Genomic DNA, 23,839 nt, shown 5'->3' on the forward strand with positions numbered 1-23,839 from the left:
ACGAACACCTCTATTAAAGAACACCTGTGCTGATGAACACCTCTATTAAAGAACACCTGAGCTGACGAACACCTGCTCGGTGGAACACCTGAGCTGACCAACACCGATGCTGATGAAAACCTGTACTAAAGAACACCTGCACTTACCAACACCTGCACTGACAAACACCTTTATCGATGAACACCTGTACTGATAAACACCTGTGCTGATGACACTTGCAATGATGAAGATCTGTGCTGATGAACACCTGTGCAGATGAACACCTGTACTGACCAACACCTGTGCTGACAAACACTTGTACCGATGAACACCTGTACTAAAGGACACCTGTGCTGACAAACACTGGTGGTGACAAACACCTGGACTGACCAACACCTGTGCTGACGAACACCTGTACCGATGAACACCTATACTAAAGAATACCTGTGCTGATGACCAACTGCGCTGACGACACTTGCAATGACGAAAATCTGTGCTGATGAACCCCAGCCTTTATAAACACCTGTGCTGATGAACACCTGCCTTTATAAACACCTGTGCTGACAAACACCTGTGCTGACGAACACCTGCGCTGACAACACTTGCAATTATGAAAACCTATGCTGATGAACACCTGCGTTTATGAACACCTGTGCTGATGAACACATGATGTTGTACACCTGTACTGACGAACGCTTGCAATGATGAACACCTGTAGTGATGAACACCTGTGCTGATGCTGTACCTGCTGATCATGTGGCTGATGGAGCTGAAGCGGTGGCTCATGTTCAGAGCACAGATGTAGCTCATGTTCGGCAGCGTCAGGTAGAACTGGAGCGCCTGCTGCCGGTGCCCTTTGACCTCCAGTGGCACCTGTATGGCCTGACCTTTCCTCTTCTCCACCTGTGTGAGGTCGGTCAGTATAGTGGCGGTTTCCTCGAACCCGTTACTGAACAGCAGCCGAACGCCCGCCGTCACCAGAGCCGCCAGTGTGGAGTCATAATAGCGGCTGCGCTGGAACACTCGCACCGTCTCTCCTGAAACACAGTTCAAGAGCTTGTAGAAGTTGCTGTCAGTTCTCACACACATACACACACACACACACACACACACACACACACACACACACACACTCACACACACACATACATACACACACACTCACTCACTCACTCACTCACTCACTCACTCACTCACTCACTCACTCACTCACTCACTCACTCACTCACTCACTCACTCACTCACTCACTCACCAGGTCTGGTTCTGTCCTTCTGGATGATCAGACACACGCGCTCATATGTGGCCTGCAGACGCTGCATTCGCTCCTGCAGACGTCTGCGGTTGTGAGCGCTGGACACCTCAGACTCGCTCTGCCACTCCACAGCGGTGCGGTTGCTGATGATAAAGTCTGTGCTGCCCAGAGAGCAGACGTGGACCTGCAAATGATGGCGGATCCGCAGGAGCGACAGCAGCTCTGAGCCGCCGCTGATGCAGCGAGCGTCCACTAACACAGCCAGAGGAGCGTCTGCAGACACTGGGAACCCAGCGTCAGGAGCCTGAAGACAACAACAACACCACCACCACAGCTTTCAGAAGCAGCTTTAGTCATCAAAAACACCACTGCAAAATAATGCTGTCATGTTTCTACTCCAAATATCTACCAACTCTTATATCAAGGAGCATTTTCAAGACTCTGTTACCATCAACTCCGCTACCGTCAACTCTGATATACTGTTATCGTCCACTCCGCTACAGTCAACTCTGCTAATGTCAACTCTGATATACTGTTATCGTCAACTCCGCTACAGTCAACTCCGCTACAGTCAACTCTTTTACCATCAACTCAGCTACAGTCAACTCAGCTACCGTCAACTCCGCTACCATCCACTCTGATATACTGTTATCGTCAACTCCGCTACAGTCAACTCTGACATACTGTTATCGTCAACTCCGCTAGTCAACTCTGTTACCATCAACTCCGCTACAGTCAACTCTGATATACTGTTATCCTCAACTCCGCTACAGTCAACTCCGCTACAGTCAACTCTGCTACTGTCAACTCTGAGATACTGTTATCATCAACTCCGCTACAGTCAACTCTGCTACTGTCAACTCCGCTACCATCAACTCTGATATACTGTTATCGTCAACTCTGCTACCGTCAACTCTGATATACTGTTATTGTCAACTCCGCTACAGTCAACTCTGTTACCATCAAGTCCGCTACAGTCAACACTACTACTGTCAACTCTGCTACAGTCAACTCTGCTACCATCAACTCTGATATACTGTTATCGTCAACTCCGCTACAGTCAACTCTGTTACCATCAACTCTGCAATAGTCAACACTGCTACTGTCAACTACGCTATAGTCAACTCCACTACCGTCAACTCTGATATACTGTTATCGTCAACTCCGCTACAGTCAACTCTGCTACTGTCAACTCTCTACCGTCAACTCTGCCATCGTTAACTCCGCCACCTTCAACTCTGATATACTGTTATTGTCAACTCTGCTATCATATTCTCTGCTACCGTCAACTCCGCTACCGTCAACTCTGATATACTGTTATCGTCAACTCCGCTACCATCAACTCTGATATACTGTTATCGTCAACTCCGCTACCATCAACACGGCTACAGTGAACTCCCCTATCGTCAACTACGCTACCGTCAAATCAGTTATGGCATCAAAAGTCCTCACCTGTTTGTGGGTCTGGAAGTCCAGCTCTTCTGACAGCTCTGCCTGATCTTCAAGTCTCTGCCTCTTCTGGATCTCCGGCTCGGGCCGACGGCAGACACTCTGCGGGACTTTAAACACACTGTGGGTCTGAGGTTGGTCCTCGTCCTCATCGCTAGAATCCTGTGGGCGGATGATGCGGGAGCGTTTGTTTTTACGCTGCTGATCTGTGGCAGGGTTTGCCGCACGTATCTGCCGTATCCGAGCCCTGCGGCGCGTGGCGTACTGCCTCCTCCCATCGATGAATGAGTCTTCAGGGATCAGCTCCACAGACTCCTCATCAGCAGACACTTCATCCTCCTCCTCGCTTCCATCAACCACAAAACTGTCCTCGGCGTACGACTCGTCCTGTTCTGGCACCTGACAAATGCAGAGTCGGAAAAACTGTGTGAAACTACACACACCCCCTAAACGTCTTTGCGTGATTAATGTTGGTCTGCAGATCTCAATGTGTGTGTGTGTGTGTGAGGGTCTTTGTGTCAGTAATGTTGGTCTGCAGATATAAATGTGTGTGTGAGGGTCTTTGCGTCATTAATGTTGACTGCAGATATAAATGTGTGTGTGAGGGTCTTTGTGTCATTAATGTTGGTCTGCAGATATAAATGTGTGTGTGAGGGTCTTTGTGTCATTAATGTTGGTCTGCAGATATAAATGTGTGTGTGAGGGTCTTTGTGTCATTAATGTTGGTCTGCAGATATAAATGTGTGTGTGAGGGTCTTTGAGTCAGTAATGTTGGTCTGCAGATCTCAATGTGTGTGTGTGTGTGAGGGTCTTTGTGTCAGTAATGTTGGTCTGCAGATATAAATGTGTGTGTGAGGGTCTTTGTGTCATTAGTGTTGGTCTGCAGATATAAATGTGTGTGTGAGGGTCTTTGTGTCATTAATGTTGGTCTGCAGATATAAATGTGTGTGTGAGGGTCTTTGTGTCATTAATGTTGGTCTGCAGATATAAATGTGTGTGTGAGGGTCTTTGCGTCATTAATGTTGGTGTGCAGATATAAATGTGTGTGTGAGGGTCTTTGTGTCAGTAATGTTGGTCTGCAGATATAAATGTGTGTGTGAGGGTCTTTGTGTCAGTAATGTTGGTCTGCAGATATAAATGTGTGTGTGAGGGTCTTTGTGTCATTAATGTTGGTCAGCAGATATACATGTGTGAGTGAGGGTCTTTGTGTCAGTAATGTTGGTCTGCAGATATAAATGTGTGTGTGAGGGTCTTTGTGTCATTAATGTTGGTCTGCAGATATAAATGTGTGTGTGAGGGTCTTTGTGTCATTAATGTTGATCTGCAGATATAAATGTGTGTGTGAGGGTCTTTGTGTCATTAATGTTGGTCTGCAGATATAAATGTGTGTGTGAGGGTCTTTGTGTCATTAGTGTTGGTCTGCAGATATAAATGTGTGTGTGAGGGTCTTTGTGTCATTAATGTTGGTCTGCAGATATAAATGTGTGTGTGAGGGTCTTTGTGTCATTAATGTTGGTCTGCAGATATAAATGTGTGTGTGAGGGTCTTTGCGTCATTAATGTTGGTGTGCAGATATAAATGTGTGTGTGAGGGTCTTTGTGTCAGTAATGTTGGTCTGCAGATATAAATGTGTGTGTGAGGGTCTTTGTGTCAGTAATGTTGGTCTGCAGATATAAATGTGTGTGTGAGGGTCTTTGTGTCATTAATGTTGGTCAGCAGATATACATGTGTGAGTGAGGGTCTTTGTGTCAGTAATGTTGGTCTGCAGATATAAATGTGTGTGTGAGGGTCTTTTTGTCATTAGTGTTGGTCTGCAGATATAAATGTGTGTGTGAGGGTCTTTGTGTCAGTAATGTTGGTCTGCAGATATAAATGTGTGTGTGAGGGTCTTTTTGTCATTAGTGTTGGTCTGCAGATATAAATGTGTGTGTGAGGGTCTTTGTGTCATTAATGTTGGTCTGCAGATATAAATGTGTGTGTGAGGGTCTTTGTGTCATTAATGTTGGTCTGCAGATATAAATGTGTGTGTGAGGGTCTTTGTGTCAGTAATGTTGGTCTGCAGATATAAATGTGTGTGTGAGGGTCTTTGTGTCATTAATGTTGGTCTTCAGATATATAAATGTGTGTGTGAGGGTCTTTGTGTCAGTAATGTTGGTCTGCAGATATAAATGTGTGTGTGAGGGTCTTTGTGTCAGTAGTGTTGGTCTGCAGATATAAATGTGTGTGTGAGGGTCTTTGTGTCATTAATGTTGGTCTGCAGATATAAATGTGTGTGAGGGTCTTTGTGTCAGTAGTGTTGGTCTGCAGATATAAATGTGTGTGTGAGGGTTTTTGCGTCATTAATGTTGGTCTGCAGATATAAATGTGTGTGTGAGGGTCTTTGTGTCAGTAATGTTGGTTTGCAGATATAAATGTGTGTGTGTGGGTCTTTGTGTCAGTAATGTTGGTTTGCAGATATAAATGTGTGTGTGAGGGTCTTTGTGTCAGTAATGTTGGTCTGCAGATATATATGTGTGTGTGAGGGTCTTTGTGTCAGTAATGTTGGTCTGCAGATCTTCATTGTGTCAGATGTGAGATGTTGTTGTGCTGATTGTAAAAGGCCTCAGTCCTCCATCAGTCCATCATAACAGTGCTTCAGTATTCTTCTTCTTCTATTATTATTTCCTCCAGAACTGTCTTGAGCATCTGTCTGCACTCCTATATCATGCGCCCAAAGGCCTCATCATTCACCGTGTTCATTGCGTTTGCTCTTAGTCTTCTGAGGCTTATTTATTAGAGGAGAACAAACACCACAGTGGAGAATCCTAACAGCGCAGCAGACTCCACTTCTCTCAGTGATATCAGTGCAGGAGCAGCAGGAGCTGAGGAGGTGATGCTCTACTGTGCATCATTGATGGAGACGCTGATTTAAGCACTGATGATGGATGGCATGTTACACTTTTGTGCCTATTTCACATCTTTGGATGGAAACGCAGCTACTGTGGGCTGAACTGAGTTCTGAAGTGACTAGTTTCTGTAATTAAATTGAAGATCCTCTGATAATGAGTAAAGTGAGGGATTACTGTATTGTTTATATCATTTAGTAAGTTATATCTTAATAAATAATCAGACCCGCACTGAATATATACCTGCAGAAAACTTTTCAGTGACGTAATTAGGAGTTAAAGACTTTCTTTTTTTGAAGTAAGTTGGTCAGCTGTAGTGTATATAGATAAGGGATCATTAAGTGAGTGTTGATGTGAAGCCGGACCTGCAGATGCTCACCTGTGAGAAGATGTTGAGGTTGTGTTTGGGTTTATAGGTCATGCGCACCGGCTTCTGCAGCGCTGGACTCCTGACGGACTTCAGATAAAACGCCTGCATCTCAGAGTCTGAAGACCAGAGGAAAGACATCAAACCTGATCTGAGCACAGTTCAGTGTAATAACAGTGCATCTGAGACCGGCCTGTCAGCACAGCACACTACACGGACATCACATTTACATTACTTATGATGCAGATGTTATTGAGACTGAACCTGGAAGATTACAACAGTACAATTAAAGGAAAAGAAAATATTCTTAATGTATATTTGAGCTGGTTTGAGTCTCGGCTGGGTCAGTTGGTGTTTCTGTGTGGAGTTTGCATGTTCTCCCTGTGTTGGTGTGGGTTTCCTCCGTGTGCTCTGGTTTCCCCCACAGTCCAAACACATGCGCTATAGGGGAACTGATCAACTACACTGGCCGTAGTGTATGACTGTGTGTGTGTGTGTTTGTGTCTCACCGTTGAGCCCCTGCGAGCACTGTGTGTTGTTGACCACGAAGCCTTGCAGTGATTGGTTCTGCTCGTCTCCATCATCTTCATCTGAGGAAACATCTCCATCTTCATCCTCAGAGAGTTCGGCCTCCTCATCCAGAAACTGACGAGCCGCGCCACGGGGAAACTTCTGGAACACACAGAGGAGACGCAGGAGACGATGATCACCGAGTGTGTGTGTTTGTGTATGTTTGTGTGTGCATATGTGCGAGTGTGTGTGAGAGTGCGTGTCAGCATATCTGAGTATGTTAGTGAGAGTGTGTGAGGTTTTGTGTGCGTATGTTTGTGTTTATATGTAGGAGTGCATGTGTGTGTGTGTGTGTGTGTGTGTGTGTGTGTGTGTTGGGGTGCTTCAGTACTTTAATTGATCTGTGGCGTCCAGACTGATGAACACTGATGAGCTGAAGGACATCGTCTCCATCACTGTCCTCTGACTGCACACACACACACACACACACACACACACACACACACACACACACACACACACACACAAACAGAGAGAGATTAAATAATCACACACACACACACACACACACTCAGCAAGAGCAGCTGAACAGTTGTACCGTGTTTAATGCAGCCGTACGCTTCCGACACACTTGAAGAGGAGAATCCACATCACTGCTGACCTTTAACACACACACAAACACAAACATATAAACATATACACACATACACACACACACACACACACATATACACACACACACACACACCGTGTTTAATGTTGGACGCTTCCGACACACTTGAAGAGGAGAATCCACATCACTGCTGACCTTTAACACACAAATAAACACACATATAAACATATACACACACACACACACACACACACATATACACACACACACACACACACACACACACACCGTGTTTAATGTTGGACGTTTCCGACACACTTGAAGAGGAGAATCCACATCACTGCTGACCTTTAACTGCTGTCGATACACACACACACACACACACACACACACACACACACACACACACACACTTTAAAGCACATGCATCACTTCTAGACAGTGTTAACCTTAGCACAGTGGCTGCAACAGGTTTACATCCAGAGCTAAACATCACAACAACTGAAACAAATAACCACAACAACAAACAACAAACAACCAACCACAAAAAACAACGAAAACAACAACAAAAACAACAACAAAAACAACAACCAAAACAACAAACAACCACAACAACAACCAAAACAAGAAACAACAACAGCCGACCAATCACAAACAACAACCAGACAACCAAACAACAACAACAACCAAAACTCAACAAACAACAACAACCACAAACAACAACAACAACCAACCAACCACAAACAACAACCAACGAACCACAAACAACAACCAACCGACAACAACCAAATCAACAAACAACCAAAACAACAACCAAAACCACCACAAAGCTTCGCCAGACCTGCTGCTGCAGCTGCTTCACCTCTGGAGAGAAGACTGGAGCCAGTTCAAGAGCTGGAAATCTCTGATGATGAGTCTCATCCTCACTGTCACTGACAAACACACCTGAAACACACACACACACACACACACACACACACACACACACACACACAGATCATAAACACATATATTATACTCACACAGATCATACACACACATCATAAGCATGCACACTATGCACACATCATAAACATACACGCCTATCATTATCATATACATACAACACGGATAACACACACAGATCATAAAGATACACACACACCTATACACACCCCCATACATCATTAACCCATATCATGCACACATACACACACACACACACAGTATAGATCATGTACATGTGGATTTTGTACTTTAGTACAGATCATAAACACACACAGACAGACGCACAGTGTATGTGCTGCACACCTGCGCAGGTGCGCCTCCTCTGGATAGGTGTGTGTGTTCTTCTGTGCGCAGACAGGTACAGGTGGTTGGGTGTGGATGCGCTGGGCTGTGGTGCTGCACTGCAGAGGTCAGAGGTCAGCGGTGGGAGGTCAGAGGTCAACCCAGAGACGCTGGCGCCTGCTGCTGCTTCCTCCTCAGACTCAGACTCGAAGCCCAGGTCAAAGTTCACCGAGAAAAAATCCTGAGAGCAGCGGAACACACAGCTGCTCCCTGAACCGCCCGCCGCCTGCTCTCCTTCAGGTCCTGTGAGGTTTGATCTACTTCCCGTGACATTGACTGGCGACTCCTGCTCTCCTTCAGGTCCTGTAAGGCTTGATCTGCTTCTTGAACCTTCTGTCTCCTGCTTTCCTTCAGGTCCTGTGAGGTTTGATCTACCTTGTGTCACATTAACAGGTGTCCGCTGCTCTCCCTCAGGTCCTGTGAGGTTTAATCTGCTACCCGACACACTGACAGGTGTCACCTGCTCTCCATCAGGTCCTGTAATGCTTGATCTTCTTGAACAATCAGCGAGAGTCCAGTGTTTCTGCTCAGAGTGCTCTCCATCAGGTCCTGTGATGTTTAATCTACTGCCTGACACATTAGGAGGAGCCTGCTGCTCTCCTTCAGGTCCTGTGAGAGTCGACCGTTCTCCTGACACATCAGCGAGAGTCTGATGCTTCTCCTCAGGCTGCTCTCCTTCAGGTCCTGTGCTGTTGTCTGGCGTCTGCACATCAGGCATGCTCATCTGCAGGAAGTCTTCATCATCGAACAGGTCGAGGCTCAGCTGATCCTCCTGACGCTCCTCAGCCTTCATAAACCCGTCTCCATCCTCCAGCAGAGCGTCATCAAACAGCTCGTCCCAGCCAGGAGATCCAGCAGCTGCTGCAGACGGTGCTGTACTCTGAGCGCAGACACCCGTATCTTCATCATCTTCATCAGGGTCTCCCAGTGCTGACGTCAGGCTGAAGCTGACCCTGAAGCCCTCAGTCAGCGGCTCTTCCTCCTCCAGCAGTTTAGGTGGAGACCTGCACAGCATTTGCTCCACATTTCTGATGATCTCCAGAAACCTCCTGCTGTTCAGACTGTGACGGCAGCGTTTGGGCTTCTGGAGCTCCGGCTGGTAGAAGATGTGCTGTAGATCTGAGCTCTCGTCCTCCTGTCCGTCTAGCAGACACTCCACACACTCATGAGCAGCAGAGGAACACGTCTGCACATCATCATCAACACCATCTGAGATGGACACACACTCCTGGACCTGAAGGAGAGCACCCGGGGTGTGTGCCGCAGGAGTAGCGTTCCTCTGCTCTTCAGTGCTGGATGCTGTCCTGTTGTTGGTGCTTGTTTGTCCTCCATCAATGTCCTCCATCTGGAGATGCTTCATGAGCTCAGACTGAACGCTGCAGTCGCCCTGTGAGGAGAGAGGAGGATCAGTCAGACTGATTCAACACACACAAACACTAAATATACAACACCTAGAAGTACACACGTGTATGAAGCATTCCACAGTTTTGGGACACGCTAAGAGAACGTGATGAGACATCAACCGTTAACTCAACTTCACTACACCTCCTGATGTTGGACGGAGTGCAAACCAATACAAACTGTTCTTGAACTATTCAGTTTAAGATAATCATGTTGCATCCGAGCTTTAATTTCAGTTACGCAAGCGTGAGGCGATGACATTGATGCTGATGAATTGGGAGAAGATGATGGGGAAAATATGAATTAACATTTTAATAAACAGAAATAAAATCAAGAGAAACATTTGAAATGACAGTTTAGTAGTGTGTATTTTCTTTTGCAGTAGCTGGTTTAAATGTAAATGTATTTTCTTCCGATTCCTAAAGATGTTCGGTGACTAAACTCTTGTTTTTACGATTATAACGGTTTAATAAAGCTAGGCTCTGTTCTTTGTACGTGGATTAATCAGTGAGCTGGATTTGGTGACTGATGATTTGACTGATCCAGGATCGTTTCGTTCTTCAAAACTCATCTGTGAGTTGTTGTCATAGCAACAGTACCAGTAGCCCAAAGCAGCTCATTCATTTAAACAGGATTAGATCGGCTCAGTTTAAGCAAAGATAATACTGAAAGTGTGTGCCGAATGCTGATATCTTCTAACAGTAGTTAAATACATTTGGAAAAATAGTAAATATATATATACATATGTTACATTTAGCCATTTAGCAGATGCTTCTATCCAAAGCGACTTACAAATGAGGACAAGGAAGCAATTTACACAACTATAAGAGCAACAATGAAGAAGTGCTGTAGGCAAGTTTCAGGTGTGTAAAGTGTAAGAAGCAAAACATTAGGAATTTTTATGTTTTTTTCTGTAGTACAGTTAGTGTACTAGCCAGAGAGGCAATTGCAGATTAGGAAGTGAAGTGGAGATTAAATAGTTGAGTTTTTAGTGGTTTCTTGAAGACAGCGAGTGACTCTGCTGTTCTGATGCAGTTAGGGAGTTCATTCCACCAACTGGGCAGATTGAACGCGAGAGTTCGGGAAAGTGATTTCTTCCCTCTTTGGGATGGAACCACGAGGCGACGTTCATTCACAGAACGCAAGTTTCTGGAGGACACATACATCTGCAGAAGTGAGAGCAGATAAGAAGGAGCAAAGCCAGAAGTCACTATGTAAGCAAACATCAGAGCTTTGAATTTGAGCAGCAACTGGCAGCCAGTGCAAACGGATGAGCAGCGGAGTGACATGTGCTCTTTTAGGTTCATTAAAGACCACTCGTGCTGCTGCGTTCTGGAGCAGCTGAAGAGGCTTGATAGAGTTAGCTGAAGCCCGGCTAGTAGAGAGTTGCAGTAATCCAGTCTGGAGAGAACAAGAGCTTAAACAAGGAGTTGAGCTGCATGTTCAGATAGGAAGGGTCGGATCTTTCTGATGTTGTAGAGTGAGAATCTGCACGATCGAGCAGTTCTAGAAATGTGGTCAGAGAAGTTTAGTTGGTCATCAATCGTTACTCCAAGGCTTTTCACCGTTTTGGATGCAGTAATGGTTGCCCCGTCCATCTATATTAATAAAACTTATGCAATCTGCTCTCTGAAATAAGAGTAAAGACTGCCCCCTGCTGCTGGTTCAAAGAGAAAATGTATTGATATGAACTTTTTAGATCAAACGTGTGCAATCGCTTTAGTAGCTTGTGTATGATACTAGTCATGAACAATGAGACTTTTTTAAAGGAATAATACATTTCTGCAGTCATGAACATGTTTGGATCACTAATATGCGGGTGATTTGATGCTTCATAAAAGTTGCAGATGCCTTTACCAGTATCAAATGCTTTTGTGATGAATTTAAATGTCCAGTTATTCTTTACACCGATTAAGAAACCGGCTACTGTAACACTACTATAATCAAGAAAAATCCGTAAAACTAAATAAATTGCTAAATACTCTGTACTGTAAAGCCTGCAGCCCACAACAAGCTATTGCGTGTCATATTTAACAAACCGTTTACTATGAATTTTCTGTAATTCAGCTCACATGGATAATTGAATATTAAATCAGATGTCATTACGCTGCTGTGCCGTCAGCCAATCGCTGCATTGCTGATCATGATTTAGAGGATGGATAGATCAGTCCTTCACAACACACACAGATCTCAGATCAGCTCATCCTGACACTTTAATCTGATTCACCAACTTGTTTGAAGAACCAAATTAGCCAGAGATCAGTTATCAAGATGAACAGATTCAGGATCTGCCAAATCAGCTCAGATCATTTAAGCGAGGTATGAAGAACAGAGCCCAGTTCTGTTAAAATGCACCAAATATCATCATCTATATTCACTGAGTAATCTATAAGCGCAGGATATACACACACAGATGTGGTTGCTGATTTATTCTCAGCTGTGCATCTCAGTTGTTTATTAGTCATCTTCTGGTACTGATATTTCTTTTATTTTTTGTACCGCTGCTGCTGTGACGGAGCATCTAGTCATTTGTCTGTAAACTGCTGTAATGTAGAAGAGTAAACTAGAGTCCAATAAATGAGTTCGAGTGCTTCACATCATAATGGGGTCATCATGTGAGGCGTCATGTGAAGCGGCGGCAGGACGGAGAGAATAGAGGCTCTGTGTGACTCTAAACCATGAACATTATCAGAACCATTAATCATCATTAAACACACACACACACACACACACACACACACACACACACACACACACACACACACACACACACACACACACACACACGGCCTCTTCATCAGAGTAATCCTGCTCAGTGTTTATGAACACACACCACGTCATCAGCGCAGAGAGACGAGCCGCTGCTCCTCTGTTTGTTTTGACATGAAGCTGGAGAACACTGCTGGAGTCATCTGGGTCAAACACACTGACCCACTTACAGTTACACAACTGCTCTGAGGACAGTTACATCACAGAGAACCTGCACAGTGGAGGAAGATCTTCATCAGAGGAAGACTATAGAAGATCATCATCATCATCATCATCATCAACAGAGGATAACTATAGAAGATCTTCACCATCTTCATCATCATAAGAGGAGGAAGACTATAGATCTTCATCATCATCATCATCAGAGGAAGACTATAGAAGATCATCATCATCATCATCATCATCATCATCAGAGGAAGACTATAGAAGATCATCATCAGAGGAGGAGGAGGAGGAGGAAGACTAGAAGATCATCATCATCATCATCATCATCATCATCAGAGGAAGACTATGGAAGATCTTCTTTATCATCAGAGGAGGAGGAAGACTATAAAAGATCTTCATCCACATCATCAAAGCATAACTATAGAAGATCTTCACCATCTTCATCATCATCATCAAAGCATAACTATAGAAGATCTTCACCATCTTCATCATCAGAGGATAATTATAGAAGATCTTCACCATCTTCATCATCATCAGAGGAGGAAGACTATAGAAAATCTTCATCATATTCACCATCTTCATCATCAGAGGAGGAAGACTATAAAAGATCTTCATAATCTTCATCAGAGGAGGAAGACTATAGAAGATCTTCACCATCTTCATCATCATCATCAGAGGAGGAAGACTATAGAAGATCTTCATCATCATCATCTTCATCATCATCAAAGGAGGACTGTAGAGCAGATCTGCAGTGTTCTGGTGTGGTTTAGACTGCAGTGAGTCGCTCAGAGTCCAGATAACTGAATGTGGAGTTATCATCAGAGTTACTCTGACATCTGTTATAGAAAACTTGAGTAAAACGTACATCCGTCACACACGCACACACACGCACGCAAGCACGCACGCGCACGCACGCACGCACGCACGCACACACACACGCACGCACGCACACACGCACGTACACACGCACACGTACACACGCACGCGCACACACACGCGCACACACACGCGCACACGCACGCACACACGCACGCACACACACACGCACACACACACGCACGCACACACACACGCACACGTGCACACACACACACACACGCACGCGCACACACACGCGCACACATACGCGCGCACACGCACGCACACACACACGCACGCACACACACACGCACACACACACGCACACGTGCACACACACACACACACACGCACACACGCACGCACGCACGCACGTACGCGCACGCACACGCGCACACACACGCGCACACACGCGCACACACACGCACACACACACGCACAGACTTCACAGCTGAATGTTGTGTCACTAATGTGTTCATTTTAGTGGATCTGTGTACACTCTTCTACTGAATGAAGCGCTGGAGGAGGTGTCAGAGCAGAGGATGATGATGGATGAGCTTCAGCTCCAGATGTTTACACTTAGTCAAAGCGACCTACACTTGAAGAGGCATTCAGCGATTCAACAACACGAGGCAATACACACCACAGCAGCTGATCATACAGAGGAGCTGGAGGGGGAGTGTGTTTCTGTCACAGAGAGAAGTGTGGAGTGTGTATCTACAGGTGGATTGTCAAGCCCACTCACCTGTGAGGCACACTCAGAACTGCACAACGCTTCTTCTTTATTGATATGGAGCGAGTGTCAGAAAGAGTCTGCTACAGACGTGGGTTAAGGCTGATTTATACTTCTGCGGCAAGCGCATGCGTATACTACGGCGCTGACGCATAGCCGTATGCTGTGGCCATCGGCGTCGCTGATATGCACCTTTCAAAAAATGTAACTACACGTCGCAACGCCGCATAGCGCAAGCTCTGTGATTGGTTGACTTGTTAGCGTGTTTTGTGTTTACCTCATAGTTAAAGTTGTTGCACGTCCGCCGGTTCCTGCCTCAAAATGAGCGAGTTTGAGCCACTTGTACATCCCGGAAGCGTTCAGAAAGGACAAAACACCAATGAAGAAACTCGACACAGAGACACATTAACACCTCACTGCCCACTAGCGTTTCAGAAGTGTTATTGCAGACCAACAGAGACAGCAGCAGAAGTATAAATGCACAGCTACATGTGTTGCATGCGTTGTGGGCAGGGCCGGCGCGTCCATAGAGGCGACCTAGGCGGCCGCCTAGGGGGGCAGAATAGAGGGCAGCATCTGCGACACTCCCCTTACCACCCGCGTCCTCAGTTATATCCGCGCCTAGTATGGCAGAATAGAGAGGGCAACATCCCCGACGCTACCCTTACCACCCGCACCCTCAGTTATATCGGCACCTAGGGCAACAGAATATAGAGGGTGGCGCCAGCTTCCTCGCCAACCCCTGCTTTCACTTTTGGGTTGAGGGCGGTGTGACCGTCCTTTGCCTAGAGCGGAAGTTCAGCTTGCTCTGGCCATGGGTCACGCCGGTCACTTGACGCAGAAGTAGAAACCAGGCTTTACAGTGTCAGAGATGGAGGAGTGTGTTTCCACAGGCGCTCCAGTGAGTCTGCGGTCCGTGTGGAATGAGGAGATCACTATGATGAAGACACACACACACACACACTTCTGAACCTCCATCAAGCTAATGGCCTTCAGTGACGCCTGCAGAAGTCAAGATCAAGCCTGTTTTGATTTAAACACAGACCCAGCGCTCTTCTCCTTGACAACTAAGACTCTCAGATCTGTATCAGACATGAAACATGCGTGTGTGTGTGTGTGTGTGTGTGTTATATCCATTGTTTAGACTCTGAAGATTTGTACTGTACTGTTCATCTGACACCAGTGATAACACTGCTGTAACCAGCTCTGAGGAGAATCTTTGATTTATCTGAGCAGGCGGCATGATGTTGCACTGTGACAGAAGGTCTCTGGTTCGAGTCCCGGCTGGGTCAGTGTGTGTTTCTGTGTGGAGTTTGCATGTTCTCCCCGTGTTGGCGTGGGTTTCCTCCGGGTGCTCCGGTTTCCCCCACAGTCCAACCACATGCGCTATAGGGGAACTGATCAACTACACTGGCTGTAGTGCATGAGTGTGTGTGTGTATAGGTGTTTTCCAGTAGAGGGTTGCAGCTGGAAGAGCATCCGCTGTGTGAAACATATGCAGGAATAGTTGGCGATTCATTCCGCTGTGGCGAACCCTAAAGAATAAAGGGACTTTGTATATGCATGTGTAAGTGACTGATCGAGTGTGTGTGTATGACTGTGTGAGTGAGTGTGTGTGTGTGTGTGAATTACTAAGTGTGCGTGAGATCGTATATGTGAGTGACTGTGTGTGTGTGTGTGTGTGTGTGTGTGTGTGTGTGTGTGTGCGTGTGTTTGAGTGAGTGAGTGAGTATATATGTATGTGTGAGTATGTGATTGTGTGTGTGCATGCATGATTGTGTCTATATGTGTGTATGATTGTATGCGTATGTGGGAGTGAGTTACTGAGTGTGTGTGTCTGTGTGAGTGTGTGCGTGTGTCTGACAGCTCACCTCCTCCTCCTGGTGTCTCAGAGTGTCGATCAGCTCCATGATGGTGGTGAAATGAAGGCATCGCTCTGAATGCTGGACGCGGTGTGTGTGCAGCGGCCGGTTCTGCCAGTGTCTCCACTCCCACAGGGACAGCTCTCTTAGCGGCCGCGACACACACACACACTCTCCAGACACACACACTCCTGACCCACACAGGGGTGCGCGCTCCTCATTGAAGCTGAGCATGCTGGAGGGTCTGAACACCGGCTGAGCTTCAGTCTCTGACAGCCTCATGCTGGACGACCACACGGCCTGCTCAGCGGAGCTCAGACTCCAGTCCTGCTTTAAACACCGCTGATCAGCACCTGCTACACACACACACGCACACACACACACACACACACACACACACACACACACACAGAGAGAGAGAGAGACACACGAATGCATCTCAATGCTTTGTGCCGCTCTACAATAAAGTGTGTATTGGTAGTTTTGTTGAGAGTGTAAAGTGTGTGTTAGTGGTGTTGTCGAGTGTGTAAAGTGTGTTAGTGTTGTTGTTGACAGTGTAAAGTGTGTTAGTGTTGTTGAGAGTGTAAAGTGTGTTAGTGGTGTTGTTGACAGTGTAAAGTGTGTTAGTGGTGTTGACAGTGTAAAGTGTGTTAGTGGTGTTGTTGAGAGTGTAAAGTGTTTTAGTGGTGTTGTTGAGAGTGTAAAGTGTGTTAGTGGTGTTGTTGACAGTGTACAGTGTGTTAGTGTTGTTGACAGTGTATAGTGTGTTAGTGTTGTTGAGAGTGTAAAGTGTGTTAGTGGTGTTGTTGAGAGTGTAAAGTGTGTTTCCGGTGTTGTCGAGAATGTGAATTGTATGTTAGTGGTGTTGTTGACAGTGTAAAGTGTGTTAGTGGTGTTGAGAGTGTAAAGTGTGTTAGTGTTGTTGACAGTGTAAAGTGTGTTAGTGGTGTTGTTGAGAGTGTAAAGTGTGTTAGTGCTGTTGTTGACAGTGTAAAGTGTGTTAGTGTTGTTGAGAGTGTAAAGTGTGTTAGTGGTGTTGTTGAGAGTGTAAAGTGTGTTAGTGGTGTTGAGAGTGTAAAGTGTGTTAGTGGTGTTGTTGACAGTGTATAGTGTGTTAGTGTTGTTGAGAGTGTAAAGTGTGTTAGTGGTGTTGAGAGTGTAAAGTGTGTTAGTGGTGTTGTTGACAGTGTAAAGTGTGTTAGTGTTGTTGACAGTGTAAAGTGTGTTAGTGTTGTTGAGAGTGTAAAGTGTTTTAGTGGTGTTGTTGAGAGTGTAAAGTGTGTTAGTGGTGTTGAGAGTGTAAAGTGTGTTAGTGGTGTTGAGAGTGTAAAGTGTGTTAGTGTTGTTGACAGTGTAAAGTGTGTTAGTGGTGTTGTTGAGAGTGTAAAGTGTGTTAGTGCTGTTGTTGACAGTGTAAAGTGTGTTAGTGTTGTTGAGAGTGTAAAGTGTGTTAGTGGTGTTGTTGAGAGTGTAAAGTGTGTTAGTGGTGTTGAGAGTGTAAAGTGTGTTAGTGGTGTTGTTGACAGTGTATAGTGTGTTAGTGTTGTTGAGAGTGTAAAGTGTGTTAGTGGTGTTGAGAGTGTAAAGTGTGTTAGTGTTGTTGTTGACAGTGTAAAGTGTGTTAGTGTTGTTGACAGTGTAAAGTGTGTTAGTGGTGTTGAGAGTGTAAAGTGTGTTAGTGTTGTTGACAGTGTAAAGTGTGTTAGTGGTGTTGTTGAGAGTGTAAAGTGTGTTAGTGCTGTTGTTGACAGTGTAAAGTGTGTTAGTGTTGTTGAGAGTGTAAAGTGTGTTAGTGGTGTTGTTGAGAGTGTAAAGTGTGTTAGTGGTGTTGTTGACAGTGTATAGTGTGTTAGTGTTGTTGAGAGTGTAAAGTGTGTTAGTGGTGTTGAGAGTGTAAAGTGTGTTAGTGGTGTTGTTGACAGTGTAAAGTGTGTTAGTGTTGTTGACAGTGTAAAGTGTGTTAGTGTTGTTGAGAGTGTAAAGTGTTTTAGTGGTGTTGTTGAGAGTGTAAAGTGTGTTAGTGGTGTTGTTGACAGTGTACAGTGTGTTAGTGTTGTTGACAGTGTAAAGTGTGTTAGTGTTGTTGAGAGTGTAAAGTGTGTTAGTGGTGTTGTTGACAGTGTATAGTGTGTTAGTGTTGTTGAGAGTGTAAAGTGTGTTAGTGGTGTTGTTGAGAGTGTAAAGTGTGTTAGTGGTGTTGTTGACAGTGTAAAGTGTGTTAGCGGTGTTGTTGACAGTGTATAGTGTGTTAGTGTTGTTGAGAGTGTAAAGTGTGTTAGTGCTGTTGTTGACAGTGTAAAGTGTGTTAGTGGTGTTGTTGACAGTGTATAGTGTGTTAGTGTTGTTGACAGTGTAAAGTGTGTTAGTGTTGTTGAGAGTGTAAAGTGTGTTAGTGGTGTTGTTGACAGTGTAAAGTGTGTTAGTGTTGTTGACAGTGTAAAGTGTGTTAGTGGTGTTGACAGTGTATAGTGTGTTAGTGTTGTTGAGAGTGTAAAGTGTGTTAGTGGTGTTGTTGACAGTGTATAGTGTGTTAGTGTTGTTGAGAGTGTAAAGTGTGTTAGTGGTGTTGAGAGTGTAAAGTGTGTTAGTGTTGTTGACAGTGTAAAGTGTGTTAGTGGTGTTGTTGAGAGTGTAAAGTGTGTTAGTGGTGTTGACAGTGTATAGTGTGTTAGTGTTGTTGAGAGTGTAAAGTGTGTTAGTGGTGTTGTTGACAGTGTATAGTGTGTTAGTGTTGTTGAGAGTGTAAAGTGTGTTAGTGGTGTTGAGAGTGTAAAGTGTGTTAGTGTTGTTGACAGTGTAAAGTGTGTTAGTGGTGTTGTTGACAGTGTAAAGTGTGTTAGCGGTGTTGTTGAGAGTGTAAAGTGTGTTTCCGGTGTTGTCGAGAATGTGAATTGTATGTTAGTGGTGTTGTTGACAGTGTAAAGTGTGTTAGTGGTGTTGAGAGTGTAAAGTGTGTTAGTGTTGTTGACAGTGTAAAGTGTGTTAGTGGTGTTGTTGAGAGTGTAAAGTGTGTTAGTGCTGTTGTTGACAGTGTAAAGTGTGTTAGTGTTGTTGAGAGTGTAAAGTGTGTTAGTGGTGTTGTTGAGAGTGTAAAGTGTGTTAGTGGTGTTGAGAGTGTAAAGTGTGTTAGTGGTGTTGTTGACAGTGTATAGTGTGTTAGTGTTGTTGAGAGTGTAAAGTGTGTTAGTGGTGTTGAGAGTGTAAAGTGTGTTAGTGGTGTTGACAGTGTATAGTGTGTTAGTGTTGTTGAGAGTGTAAAGTGTGTTAGTGGTGTTGAGAGTGTAAAGTGTGTTAGTGCTGTTGTTGACAGTGTAAAGTGTGTTAGTGGTGTTGTTGACAGTGTAAAGTGTGTTAGTGGTGTTGTTGAGAGTGTAAAGTGTGTTAGTGCTGTTGTTGACAGTGTAAAGTGTGTTAGTGTTGTTGAGAGTGTAAAGTGTGTTAGTGGTGTTGTTGAGAGTGTAAAGTGTGTTAGTGGTGTTGTTGAGAGTGTAAAGTGTGTTAGTGGTGTTGTTGACAGTGTAAAGTGTGTTAGTGTTGTTGACAGTGTAAAGTGTGTTAGTGGTGTTGACAGTGTATAGTGTGTTAGTGTTGTTGAGAGTGTAAAGTGTGTTAGTGGTGTTGTTGACAGTGTAAAGTGTGTTAGTGTTGTTGACAGTGTAAAGTGTGTTAGTGGTGTTGTTGACAGTGTAAAGTGTGTTAGTGTTGTTGAGAGTGTAAAGTGTGTTAGTGGTGTTGTTGACAGTGTAAAGTGTGTTAGTGTTGTTGACAGTGTAAAGTGTGTTAGTGGTGTTGTTGACAGTGTAAAGTGTGTTAGTGTTGTTGAGAGTGTAAAGTGTGTTAGTGGTGTTGTTGAGAGTGTAAAGTGTGTTAGTGGTGTTGTTGACAGTGTAAAGTGTGTTAGTGGTGTTGACAGTGTAAAGTGTGTTAGTGGTGTTGACAGTGTATAGTGTGTTAGTGTTGTTGAGAGTGTAAAGTGTGTTAGTGGTGTTGTTGACAGTGTAAAGTGTGTTAGCGGTGTTGTCGAGAATGTGAATTGTATGTTAGTGGTGTTGTTGACAGTGTAAAGTGTGTTAGTGGTGTTGTTGACAGTGTAAAGTGTGTTAGTGGTGTTGTTGACAGTGTAAAGTGTGTTAGTGGTGTTGTTGACAGTGTAAAGTGTGTTAGTGGTGTTGTTGAGAGTGTAAAGTGTGTTAGTGGTGTTGTTGACAGTGTAAAGTGTGTTAGTGGTGTTGTTGACAGTGTAAAGTGTGTTAGTGGTGTTGTTGACAGTGTAAAGTGTGTTAGTGGTGTTGTTGACAGTGTAAAGTGTGTTAGCGGTGTTGTTGAGAGTGTAAAGTGTGTTAGCGGTGTTGTTGAGAGTGTAAAGTGTGTTTCCGGTGTTGTCGAGAATGTGAATTGTATGTTAGTGGTGTTGTTGACAGTGTAAAGTGTGTTAGTAGTGTTGTTGACAGTGTAAAGTGTGTTAGTGTTGTTGAGAGTGTAAAGTGTGTTAGTGGTGTTGTTGACAGTGTAAAGTGCGTTAGTGGTGTTGTTGACAGTGTAAAGTGCGTTAGTGGTGTTGTTGACAGCGTAAAGTGTGTTAGTGGTGTTGTTGAGAGTGTAAAGTGTGTTAGTGTTGTTGTTGACAGTGTAAAGTGTGTTAGTGGTGTTGTTGACAGTGTAAAGTGTGTTAGTGGTGTTGTTGACAGTGTAAAGTGTGTTAGTGGTGTTGTTGACAGTGTAAAGTGTGTTAGTGGTGTTGTTGACAGTGTAAAGTGTGTTAGTGGTGTTGTTGACAGTGTAAAGTGTGTTAGCGGTGTTGTCGAGAGTGTAAAGTTTGTTACCGGTGTTGTCGAGAATGTGAATTGTATGTTAGTGGTGTTGTTGACAGTGTAAAGTGTGTTAGTGGTGTTGTTGACAGTGTAAAGTGTGTTAGTAGTGTTGTTGACAGTGTAAAGTGTGTTAGTGGTGTTGTTGAGAGTGTAAAGTGTGTTAGTGGTGTTGTTGACAGTGTAAAGTGTGTTAGTGGTGTTGTTGACAGTGTAAAGTGTGTTAGTGTTGTTGCGAGTGTAAAGTGTGTTAGTGGTGTTGTTGAGAGTGTAAAGTGTGTTAGTGGTGTTGTTGACAGTGTAAAGTGTGTTAGTGGTGTTGTTGACAGTGTAAGGTGTGTTAGTGGTGTTGTTGACAGTGTAAAGTGTGTTAGTGGTGTTGTTGAGAGTGTAAAGTGTGTGTTACCGGTCATGTTGAGGGTGAGGGATGAGCGGCGGCTCTTGCTGGATCTGCGTCCGCTGTCTCTGTGCTGGAACTGCTGAGCGCAGCTGATGTGCATCTTGTGTAGCGCTGGAGTAACATCTGCCGGCAGCATACGAGGACTGTCAGAAAACATCTGGAAACTGTGCTTATTTCCCATGATGCTCTTGTTTATGCTGCGCCGGTTGCTCTGGCTCTGGTTATAAGTCTGTAAGAGAAAGAGAGAGATGTCAGATTGTAGCTGAAGTGAAAAAGTTAAAGTTACATAAAACAAACATTGTTTATGAAAATAATAATAATGGATATTCATTCATTCATTCATTGTCTTGTCGGATTAGTCCCTTTATTAATCCGGGGTCGCCACAGCGGAATGAACCGCCAACTTATCCAGCAAGTTTTCACACAGCGGACGCCCTTCCAGCCGCAACCCATCTCTAGGAAACATCCACACACACATTCACACACACACTCATACACTACGGACAATTTAGCCTTGCCAATTCACCTGTACCGCATGTCTTTGGACTGTGGGGGAAACCGGAGCACCTGAAGGAAACCCATGCGAACGCAGGGAGAACATGCAAACTCCACACAGAAACGCCAACTGAGCCGAGGTTCGAACCAGCGACCCAGCGACCTTCTTGCTGTGAGGCGACAGCACTACCTACTGCGCCACTGCCTCGCCTAATAATGTATGTTATTATAATACACAAAATATGTATTTTACAAATCATGTTTTACCATAAAACTGACAGAAAAATCAAAGATTAATATCTGAACACATCATATTCCATATCTCCAAAAATGAGCTTTCAGTAGTATGTAGTTTGGCTGCAGTACCAGACATGACCACCAGGTGACCTTCAGTTTACATTGGTGACCATACAAGAGCGCCCCCTATGTGTTGATGAATATGAACTGTATTTCCTCATACTTTTGACAATAATTGTGAAGTAGATATGCAATTCTAAAATAGTCTGGCCAGTTTAGTGGTATTTGATTTCAATTTAAACTAAAAAATATGAACAGTTCAAATAGGATGAACAGTTGAAAACAGGAGAGTTCAGGTCCACTGTTGTGCAATGACTCGCTTAATTAAGCCTTTAAATGTCACTTTAAGCTGTATAGAAGTGTCTTGAAGAATATCTAGTCTAATATTATGTGCTGTCATCATGGTGAGGAGGAAATAAATCAGCTATTAGAGATGAGTTATTAACACTATTGTGTTTAGAAGTGTTCCCTTTATTGAACTGCACTTGAGAAATAATATTCAAAGAATTGAAATGTCACAGCAGAGCATCACTAATCTGACTTCAGCTGAACATATATAGATAAACACATATATTTACGCTCTGACCCGTTCCTCTCGGCCCTCGGCCAGGATGACCACGATGCGTCCCTGCCTCTGGCGGCCCGTGCGGCCCATGCGCTGCACCAGACGGATGGGGCTCTTCTGCGCATCGAAACACACAATCAGGTCCACCTCCCCAATGTCCAGACCCTCCTCACCCACACACGTGGAGACCAGAGTGTTGAAACCGCCCTCACGAAACCGCCGCACCACCTGAACACAGACACAGCTGATGACCGGCAGTCAGTGGAAACTCATGTTTACACACAAAGAATTAAATGTGACATTAAATGTAAGCACATGGCATAAAACATCACTGAATAAAGCACCTCCAGCTGCTCTTTCTGGGTGAATCCTCTGACCCCTCTCCCCGCAGACGCCTGGCCCATGAAGGTCATGACTCTGACCAGCGGCTGGTGTCGGTTCAGCATCTCGGCTATCTCCTGCACGCTCTCACGGTACGAGGAGAAGATCATCACGCGCGTGTTCACTGCTGACACATCTGAAACACACTCAGCAACATCACACACTCATCTCGCTTCAATTCAACTCGACTCAGAGTAAACCCAGAAGAGACGTGCTGCCATTATTAGCTGGTGCTTCAGTGAAGCGTCTGAGATTATCTCTGCACACCTGAGCTCTCCGCACACGTCTGGAAGTGCCGCAGCACCACCTCATCCAGCTTCTGCAGTTTAGGGTGTGTGTAGACATACGGCTCTTCAGGACCTGCAAATCACACACACACACTCATTATCACGCACACATACACACTCATTATCACGCACACGCACGCACGCGCACACACACACACACACACAAACACACACTCATTATCATGCACACACACACACTCATTATCACGCACACGCACGCACGCACACACACACACACAAACACACACTCATTATCATGCACACACACACACTCATTATCACGCACACGCACACGCACACACACAGACACACACTCATTATCACACACACACGCGCACACACACACTATCACGCACGCACACACACTCATTATCACACACACACACACTCATTATCACGCGCACACACACACACACACACACACACACACACA

The 23,839-nt window shown here is 44.8% G+C and overlaps 1 protein-coding gene across 19 annotated transcripts in view; it reads right to left on the bottom strand.

Moving 5' to 3' along the window:
• Positions 1 to 23,839, bottom strand: part of fancm (FA complementation group M) — a 69,977-nt gene that overhangs the window by 792 nt on the left and 45,346 nt on the right. For 3 of the 19 annotated variants that reach the window (XM_073926814.1, XM_073926810.1, XM_073926816.1), the window contains exons 10-25: positions 23,387 to 23,479; positions 23,083 to 23,255; positions 22,760 to 22,966; positions 21,388 to 21,610; positions 16,183 to 16,526; positions 8,347 to 9,772; positions 7,898 to 8,001; positions 7,345 to 7,413; positions 7,192 to 7,251; positions 7,042 to 7,104; positions 6,835 to 6,909; positions 6,443 to 6,605; positions 5,946 to 6,052; positions 2,685 to 3,080; positions 1,233 to 1,536; positions 725 to 1,016 (exon numbers count right to left, since the gene is read on the bottom strand). In XM_073926814.1, the coding sequence (XP_073782915.1) occupies positions 725 to 1,016; positions 1,233 to 1,536; positions 2,685 to 3,080; positions 5,946 to 6,052; positions 6,443 to 6,605; positions 6,835 to 6,909; positions 7,042 to 7,104; positions 7,192 to 7,251; positions 7,345 to 7,413; positions 7,898 to 8,001; positions 8,347 to 9,772; positions 16,183 to 16,526; positions 21,388 to 21,610; positions 22,760 to 22,966; positions 23,083 to 23,255; positions 23,387 to 23,479 (4,099 nt within the window). 19 annotated transcript variants of the gene reach the window in all.

Source organism: Danio rerio, chromosome 17 (assembly GCF_049306965.1).
Source record: "Danio rerio strain Tuebingen ecotype United States chromosome 17, GRCz12tu, whole genome shotgun sequence".
Lineage (NCBI taxonomy): Eukaryota > Metazoa > Chordata > Actinopteri > Cypriniformes > Danionidae > Danio > Danio rerio.